General features: G+C 44.6%; 1 protein-coding gene across 1 annotated transcript; it reads left to right on the forward strand.

Moving 5' to 3' along the window:
• The first annotated feature begins 2,274 nt into the window (after positions 1 to 2,274).
• On the forward strand, positions 2,275 to 9,817 carry LOC102773537 (mucin-16-like). Its single transcript, XM_015564894.1, has 9 exons — positions 2,275 to 2,288; positions 2,413 to 2,585; positions 4,251 to 4,375; positions 4,578 to 4,645; positions 7,359 to 7,531; positions 7,651 to 7,686; positions 8,250 to 8,374; positions 8,632 to 8,699; positions 9,604 to 9,817. The coding sequence occupies exons 1-9, from the start codon at positions 2,275 to 2,277 to the stop codon at positions 9,815 to 9,817; spliced, it is 996 nt and encodes a 331-aa protein (XP_015420380.1).
• Positions 9,818 to 9,885: the final 68 nt, after the last annotated feature.

Here is a 9,885-nt window from a genome sequence, read left to right on the forward strand (position 1 = left end):
GTTTCCTCATCTGTGAAACTGAGATAGCAAATCATTTATCACAAAGGGTCCTTTTGAGAATTAAATGTGGTATGAGAAGATTAGGGAACTGTTGTGTGTTTTTTAAAAACATTGTGTTAAATGATGATTAGTTTTATTTTTATTTTTTATTCACCTACTCCTTCCTTCTCAGCTTGGGCCTTTGTTCACCAACAGCAGCATTGGCTCACTAGGTTGAGAACTGCTGATAGACTGAGCTATGGGAAGTGAGGTGCCTCGAGCACAAAATTTAAGGAGATGCTCACCTTCAGGTGCTAACCCTATGCTTGCACAGCCCTGAGAGTTAGCATGTCCTTATATCTTGTATCTGGATGCCTTGCTTACCTCACTCTATTCCCAGCCCTAGTGCTAGTGCTGTGCCCTGCTCACTCTAGGCCAGTGGTCAGCAAACTCATTAGTCAAAGGTGTGACTTTGGAGTAGTGATTAGTCTTTCTGGTATTGTTTCCTCATCTGTGAAACTGAGACAGCAAATCATTTATCACAAAGGGTCCTTTTGAGAATTAAATGTGGTATGAGAAGATTAGAGAACTGTTGTGTGTTTTTTAAAAACATTGTGTTAAATGATGATTAGTTTTATTTTTATTTTTTATTCACCTACTCCTTCCTTCTCAGCTTGGGCCTTTGTTCACCAACAGCAGCATTGGCTCACTCTACACTGGCTGCAGACTGACTACAATTAGGGTACTCCTACACTGGCCTTTGCCAAAACGTCCTCAATCTGATGGGTCGACCTCAGAGAACGTACCCCCACTTCTTCTAACGCCACTTCTTCAAAATAGACTCGCCCAGGCTGAAAACCGACTTCTGCGCATGGGCCACGAAGTTTCAATCGCACTGTACGTGCACGCCCACACGGGGTATTTTGTGGAAGAGCCACACTCGGGGCCAAAGAGCTGCATGTGGCTCATGAGCCGTGGTTTGCCAACCACTGCTCTAGGCCATCCAATCAGACAGTCAGCTTTGCAAGATCTGAATGGGACAGACATAACTCCAGTTTTAGTTAGAAGGATGTAGACAGGAAACAGCAGGGTGGCACTGGACATTTATGTTTTGCAAGAAAGCTCTCGGCAGTTGAAGGGTTATTATTTTGGCATTCCAGGTAACAGTCCATGTGCAAAGAAATGAAACCTCAATGAATAGGTGCTGGAGCCACCCTGGCTCAGATGTCCCATGCCCCAAAAGGAAATTAATCTATTGTTAACAGTTCTGCCCAGTTAACAGGGCCACCCCACTCTCCCAACCCAAACCTATAGCTTCCTGCTGGTTAAAAATGTCCATTTAATGTACTCGCAGGAAAGATGCAGGTCAAATCAGCACCAACAGGTAATGAAACTGACACTGCACCTTTGTCAAGTAGGAGACCAGAGCTAGAAGCAGCTTAGTTCCGGGTAGCTTCCATCCTGCTGAGGTACAAGGGACACTGCCTCCCCACCCCACACACACACACTCCCCTGCCCCCTTTATGCTCTCTCTATGCTAGTGTAATCTGCAGGGTCTCCCAGGTTATCCCTTCAGGCTAAGTTTTCCCTGCTGCCTCAGAGAGTTGGTAATGCAAGAGGCAGGTGGGCAGTGGTAGGAGTCCGCTATGCAGTGTCTCATGCTTAGATGCTCACATCTACAACTTGGCCTAGATCAGTTTTCCAAGAGCTGATGAGTCTTTTATTCAGAGCTACTCTACATTTTCCTTAGGGAACTATGGGTGCTTTGTAAATATTTGTTTAATTAAACAATTAATTAATTATTAGCACTTCTAATATACTTGGCAGGAGGGCTGGGTATTTTATATCAAACATTTCTGAATCCCATGATGTTGCACCAAAGTGGTTACAGCACACTCCATGCTGCAAAGATGGGAGAACTGAGTCAGAGAAGCCATGTGGATTATTCAACAAGTGACAGCACTAAGGTTGAATTGATGGGTGTCTGATTCTAAAACATCCAGTCTAGCCCTAGATGGTAGTTCAGTGGTTAGAACTTTGGCCCTCAAACTGAAGGATCCCAGGTTCGATTCAAGTCAAGAGCACATACTGCTGTTGCATGTTCAATCCCTGGCCCCAATTGAGGTATGTGTGAGAGGCAACCAATCAATGTGTCTCTCTCACATCAGTGGTTTTCTTTCTCTGTCTCTCCCCCTCCCTTCCACTCTCTCTAAAAATCAATGGGAAAAATTGTCCTTGGGTGAGGATTAAAATAAAATAAAGTCAATCCCCACTCTGGTACTTTGTGGCTCAAAGATGCCCCTTGTCTTGTGAGTGCTCATGCCTAGACCAGGAGAGCAGATAAGCAGGCATCCACATACAAGGGGGCTGAGGAAAGATGTTCTGCCAAGATGCCTCAGTCCTGTTTCCATATCTATGTCCTTCTCTCCCCAGGCCTGAAAAGGGTGAAACAGCCACTGGAGTTGATGCCATTTGTACCTACCATCCTGACCCTGCAGGCCCCATGCTGGATAGGGAGCAGCTCTACTGGGAGCTGAGCCACCAGACCCATGGTGTCACCTGGCTTGATCCCTACATCCTAGATAGGGATCATCTCTATGTCAATGGTGAGCCTCTGGTGGTAAAAATGTCCTATGCAGCACCAGTTGGATTCTTTTGTTGCTGCTCTGAGCTCTGACCAGAGGATACATTCATGTCTGCTTCTGGATTTCTCTCTCCTCACTCTTCCACTCCTTGTGAGGTCCCTGTTCTCCACCATATGTGTATATGCCACACCCAGAGAGTGATGGGAAGTCACAGAAAGCTTATAGGAGGCACAAGTCACCGTCTGTAGGGGCACAACATCTTGATGGCATCTACTCTTCTCTTACACCTGTGGTCCAACCGCTTCACCCCTTTCTTAATAACCTTTGAAAACAGCCCATCTCACTCTTACCCATTCTGCAGGTTACACCAGACCAGTCTTGACATCCATCCCCAGTGGTAAGTGTCCAAACCTTAGAAGGCCCTGTGACCTCACAGTGATTGGTGGGTGTAGTTGGTTCCTCCTCCCTATGGATAAGGCCTCAGTGTGGTGAAAGGAAGCCTTAGAGTCCTTATTATGACCACCCCCTCCTAACTTCAACTCAGTTTGGGCATCAAGGCCAAATTGTCTCTGGCATCTCCAAGGTGAAACTGCATTATTCTTATTTCTGATGCTTCCACCTCAGTGTCTATGACTTCTACACCCTCCTTGAGAAACTCATTGGCTCCAATCTCCTTCAGTTCTACAGGTAAGAGCGTTCTCTCTACGTCTACTGCTTTCTAAGCTGCATGCCTCTGTGCTTCACAATGAGAAGTCAAGACAGTATACATGGGCAGATCAAGGCAAGAGGGCAGTGTGAGGATAAAATCTAGAGCCTGAGCTTCTGCCCTAAAATAGCTGTGTGGCCTTGGGAAAGTCCCTTAATCTTTCTGACACTCATTTTCATCTCTTTCAGTTGGGGGGCAGGGGAAGGGGGTGGGAGGTAAGTAACAGGATGTGCCTTCAAGGTTTGTGTGAGGATTATATGAGATACCAGAGAGAAAGCGCTAACACAGGGTATAATGGAGCATAGAGTAAGCCTTTACCAAACATCAGCTGTTATTGCTGTTATTTTTGTTGTCATTATTATTATTGCTAGAGGCCCAGTGCACGAAATTCATGCACGGGTTGGGGGTCCCTCAGCCAAGTCTGCATCCTCTCCAAACCAGGACATCCCTCTCGCAATCTGGGTCTGCTGGCTCCTAACCACTCGCCTGCCTCCCTGATCGTTCCTAACCACTCTGCATACCTGCCTGATCACCCCTAACTGTCTCTGCCTACATGCCTGATAGCCCCTAACCACCTCTGCCCCCAGCCTGATCACTCCCAGTTGCCCTCCCCTGCTGGCCTGGTCGCCCCTAACTGCCCTCCCCTGCTGGTCTGGTCGTGCCTAACTGCTCTTCCCTGCCTGCCTGATCACCCCTAACCGCCTCTGCCTTGCCCCCCACCACTGTGGCTTTGTCCAGAAGGACATCTGGGTGGATGTCCAGAAGACATCCAGTCTAATTAGCATATTACCCTTTTATTAGTATAGATTACTATTATTAATGTTGTTCAATATAAAGCTTTCCTATTCTGGGGAGAAATAGTCTGAGCTTTTGCAGCAGATGTGAATACCAGACTGATTCCACCCCTCTGCCCCTAACCCCTAAATTTAGTACAGGCAGTGATTCAGGGTGTGATACCTTCCCTCTCAACTTTATTACAGTCTCTGTCCTTGCCCTGGTGCCATTCACCCTTAACTTCACCATAACAAACCTGCACTACATGAAAGACATGCAACATCCGAGCTCAGTAAAGTTCAACAAAATAGAAAAGATCCTGCAGCACCTGGTAAGGCTCCTTCTGCCCACCTCATTCCTACACTGCCCACTGATCCCCACCATGCCCACTGCTATCAGTCCCCCACCTCTCCTATGCTTCATTCATCTCTTCCTGCCTTCCAACTGATGCCAGCCCTGCTCATCTCATCCCAGCCCTGCCCCTGCCCTTCCCTATCAGTCCTTCTACTCACCTCTTTCTCCTCCCTCAACAGCTCAGACCCTTGTTTAAGAACACCAGTATCAGCCTCCTCTATTCCAGCTGTAGACTCACCTTGCTCAGGTAAGACCACCGAAGATGTCCCTGTGAGGCACAGTGGAGATTTTATCCACAGTCCTCTAGGGCTGGGCCCTCCCTTTTATCTCAGCCTTTTTCTGCTCCCCACCTGAAACAGCCACTATCCCTCCAGTTCTGGCCCCTGGTCCCTGCACTGGACCTTTTCATCCTCAGGAGTCTCTAATCTCACACGCAATATTTAATAGGAGCAAAACAAAACATAATAACCTGAAAGTATGCACCAAATTTTTTCATAAGGATGCATCCCTGATCCTTCACAAAGAATAAACCCACAGCCTACCATTCCCCCAACCCACACTGCATATGTTCATTTTTTATTTGAATTCATTGGGGTGATATGGGTTAATAACCAAACATATAAATTTCAAGTGTGTAATTCTGTAATACTCGTGTATATTGCATTGTTTGCTCACCAGCCAAAGTTTAGTCCTCTTCCATCACTATATATTTGACCCCTTTACCCTCTAAAAGCTCCCCTCAACCTCTCCTGTTGTCTGCATCTATGACTTTGTTGGTTTTGTTAGTTCATTTGTTGCTTTCTGTTTTCTATCCCACATATGAGTGAAATCATAAGCTTCTTATTTTTTCCATTTGATTTATTTCACTTATCATGATACTTTCAATATCCATTCATGCTGTCATCAAATCTGTATATTTCATCCTTTCTTGTGGTTGAGTAGTATTCCATGGCACATAGCTACCACATATTTTTTACCTAATCACCCATCAAAGGATATTTAGGTTATTTCCATGTCTTGGCTTCGTGAATAATGCTGCAATGAACACAGGGGTGCACATATATTTTTAAATAAATGTTTTCAAAAAATTTCAAGTAGATATCCAGAAGACAGGTTCCTGAATCATGTGGTAATTCTATGCTTAATTTTTGGAGGAAAGTTCAAGCTCCCCTCAACCTCTCCTGTTGTCTGCACCTATGACTTTGTTGGTTTTGTTAGTTCATTTGTTGCTTTCTGTTTTCTATCCCACATATGAGTGAAATCATAAGCTTCTTATTTTTTCCATTTGATTTATTTCACTTATCATGATACTTTCAATATCCATTCATGCTGTCATCAAATCTGTATATTTCATCCTTTCTTGTGGTTGAGTAGTATTCCATGGCACATAGCTACCACATATTTTTTACCTAATCACCCATCAAAGGATATTTAGGTTATTTCCATGTCTTGGCTTCGTGAATAATGCTGCAATGAACACAGGGGTGCACATATATTTTTAAATAAATGTTTTCAAAAAATTTCAAGTAGATATCCAGAAGACAGGTTCCTGAATCATGTGGTAATTCTATGCTTAATTTTTGGAGGAAAGTCCATACTGTTTTCCATAGTGGCTATACCAGTTTGCATTCCTACCTACAGTGAATGAGGGTTCCTTTTTCTCCACATCCTGTCCAATACTTGTTATTTCTTGTCTTGTTGATAATAGCCATTCTAACAGGGGTAAAATGGTATCCTATTCTAGTTTTGATTTGCATTTTCTTTATAGCTAGTGAAGTTGAGCATCTTTTCATATGTGTGTAAATGGCCATTTGTATGTCTTCTTGGGAAAAGTGTCTGTTCAGGTCCTCTGCCCATTTTTAATTGGATTGTTTGTTCTTTGTTGTTGAGTTGTATGAATTGTTTATATGTTTTGAATATTAGCCCCTTATCAGAGGTATTGTTTGCAAATATCTTCCCTCATTTTTGCCTTTTTGTTTTGTTGATGGTTTCTTTTGCTGTGCAGAAGCTTTTTAGTTTGATGCAGTCACATTCATTTATTTTTACTTTTACTTCCCTTGATTTTGGGAACAAAGTCACAGAAGCTTCTCTGAGACCAAAATTCATAAGTTTAGTACCTATGTTTCTTTTCTATTTATTTTGTTGTTACCAGTCTTATTTTAGGCCTGTGATCCATTTTGATTTAATTTTTGTGTATGGTGTCCAATAACAGTCTAGTTTCATCCTTTGGCCTGTGGCTTTCCAATTTTCCCAACATTATTTACTAAAGAGGCTTTTTTCCCCTCCATTATATGTTTTTGATCCTTTGTAGAAAATTAGTTGCCCATATATGTGTGAGTTTATTTCTGGGCTGTCAGTTCTGTTCCATTTGTATACGTGTCGGTTTTTCTGCCAAAACCATATTGTTTTGATTATTGTAACTCTGTAGTATAATTTGAAGTGAGAGAGTATGCTACTTCTGACCTTGTTCTTCTTTTCTCAGGATTGCTTTGGCTATCCAGGTTTTTTTATGTGTGGTTCATACAAATTTGATGAATTATTTGTTATACTCTCTGAAAAGTGCCATTGGGATTTTGATGGGGGTTGCATTAAACCTGTATATTGCTTTAAGTAATATGGCTCTTGATGTTGAGTCTTCTAATTCATGATTGTCTTTTTGTCCTCCTCAATTTTTTTTAACAAAATGTCTTGTAGTTTTCAGTGTATAGGTCCTTCACATTTTTTGTTCAGTTTATTCCTAGGTATTTTACTCTTTTTGTTGTAATTGCAAATAGAATTGGTTGGGGGGCGGGTATTTATTTTTTCTGAAATTTTATTGTTAGTCTATAGGAATGCAGTAGATTTTTGTACATCAGTTTTATATCTGAAACTTTGTTGTATTTGTTGTCCTAATCACTTTTTTGGTGGATTCTTGCAGATGGATCCTCATTGTCTCTGCCTCTGTGTCCCTACCTCCATAGGCCGGAAAGAGATGGAGCAGCCACCAGTGTGGACACAGTTTGCAACTACCGTCCTGACCCTGCAGGTCCCAGGCTGGACAGAAAGCAGCTGTACAGGGAGCTGAGCCAGCTGACCCAAGGTGTCACCAAGTTGGGTCCCTACACCCTGGACCAGGGCAGTCTCTATGTCAATGGTGAGCAGTGGCCACCTTTCCCTTGTGTATTGCTGAGCCCTCATTCTCCCCCTGCATGCCTTTTTTATTCCTTCCCTACATACAGCACCTTCTGCCTCTCTTGCTCTCTCTCTCTGCAGGTTACACACACCAGACTTCAGAAACCACCCCCCATGGTGAGTACTGATGAGTAGCCTTTATTTATTTATTTTTTATTATTATTAGTTAGGGTATTACAAATTACCCCCATGGTGAGTACTGATGAGTAGCCTTTAGAAGCCCCTCTACCCTACCAGGAAAGGAAGCGACAACCCCTGCCCACATCTCCAGCTCTCAGGGAGAGGAAGGGTCGGGGGACACAGGCTGGGGAGCCATTGCAATACCACACAGCTGTGAATCACTTTTGTGTTGTCACCTGAACACAGAAATAGCCATTAAATGTTGGTTGGGTGGATGGATGGAGGAAAACAAGTTAGCAACTGATTTGAAATAATAAGTTTAGATGTAAATCGTCTTCAAAGCTGAATAAGCTTCCAAATTGTTCCCTCCTTCACCTGCTGCATGTGATGGTCTAACCTCAACACTGTTGATTCTGGAATCAGGCCACAAGGACCATCAGCCCTCACTGTGTCTCCAGTGAGATGGCCAGTGGTCTTAGGATCATGGCCTCAGGCCCTGCCCACTACACCCACCCCAGGCCTGACTCAGTGTGGGCTCTCCTCTCCCTCCCCTGTTGCAGCCACAGGACCACCCCTGGTGCCTTTTACCCTCAACTTCACCATCACTAACCTGCACTACACAGATGACATGTGGCCTCCAGGCTCCTTGAAATTCAATACCACCGAGAAGTCCCTGCAGCCCCTGGTGAGAGCCCTGCCCATGGTGCTAGATCTGCCCGCCTGACCTCTGCCAAGGACATTGATGCCAGCCACCCATGTACCCTCTCCTGCTCATTGAAACCATCTACCTAAACTCCCTCCTGCCCACTGATGACAACCCCTCCCACTCCTGCCCTGTCCATCAGTGCTAGCCCTGCCCATGTCACTCCTGTCCAACCATAGATGACCATCTTGCCCCTCCCTCTCCACCCATCAATTTATTTCCTTTGTCCTCACCCACAGCTCAAGGCCTTGTTCAAGAATACTAGTGTGGGCACCCTCTACTCAGGCTGCAGGCTGACCCGCCTCAGGTAAGACCTTGAATAGCTAGCCAGAGCAGCCTTGGGTGCTTCTAGATCTGACGAGTTTGTTCTGCTTCTTCCTGCCCTCCCTGTCTGTGTTTTGAGAAGTGGAATTCAGGAGGTGTTTGCTCCAGGACCAGTGCTTCTTCTGACTGTATCTCCTCCCACCAACTGTCCCAGATTCTGCAGAGCTCATCAGCAGGATTGGATCCCTAGTCTGGTCATCATCCTTCTAAGTTTCCTCTTCCCTCCCTTTGACCAGTGAGGGCATTTCCTTTAGGTTTTCAATTCTGTTTCCAGCATTTTTCTCAAGACAAATGTGTCTTCCACTTGCTTTAATCCCAAATTCCATCTCTACACATGTCTCTTATATGAGCTTTCCTGTCCCCAGGCCTTAAGGATACAGGTTTCTGAATTTCAATTTAATCATAATTTTCTCACCCACTGACAGTTGCTATCATCCTTCTGTTTCTTCTTCCCTCCCTTTGACCAGTGAGGGCATTTCCTTTAGGTTTTCAATTCTGTTTCCAGCATTTTTCTCAAGACAAATGTGTCTTCCACTTGCTTTAATCCCAAATTCCATCTCTCTACATGTCTCTTATATGAGCTTTCCTGTCCCCAGGCCTTAAGGATACAGGTTTCTGAATTTCAATTTAATCATAATTTTCTCACCCACTGACAGTTGCTATCTTGTAATTTAATAATTTTTCTACCCACTGACTCTGCTCACAGTGTGAGGAAGACCTGAGTCAGTGAGCTCAGAGAATCTAAGTCAAACTTCTCACCTCTCTACCACCTCCTCATTTCCTATGGCTCATCCCTGTCCTGCCCCCAGAACTGTCAAGATCCCTCCCTAGGAATTCACTTCATTTATTGTCACCACCTCCCCCCCCCCGTCATCCACCCTTTCCAGGCCCAAGAAGAAAGGGACAGCCACTGGAGTGGACATTGTCTGCACACACCGCCCTGACCCTGTGGTCCCCGGACTGGACAGGGAGCGGTTGTACTGGGAGCTGAGCCTGCTGACAGGTGGTTTCACCCACTTGGACCTCTACATCCTAGACCAGGACAGTTTTTACGTCAACGGTGAGGGAGGGTCATCTTTTTTGCATCTCAGCTTGTTTTAAATCCTCCCTTTCCATTGCCCTTTTCCCTAATCCCTCCCCTTCTCACCCTGTTTCTTCACATTCCCAGT

Source organism: Myotis davidii, unplaced genomic scaffold, assembly GCF_000327345.1.
Source record: "Myotis davidii unplaced genomic scaffold, ASM32734v1 scaffold4741, whole genome shotgun sequence".
Taxonomy (NCBI): domain Eukaryota; kingdom Metazoa; phylum Chordata; class Mammalia; order Chiroptera; family Vespertilionidae; genus Myotis; species Myotis davidii.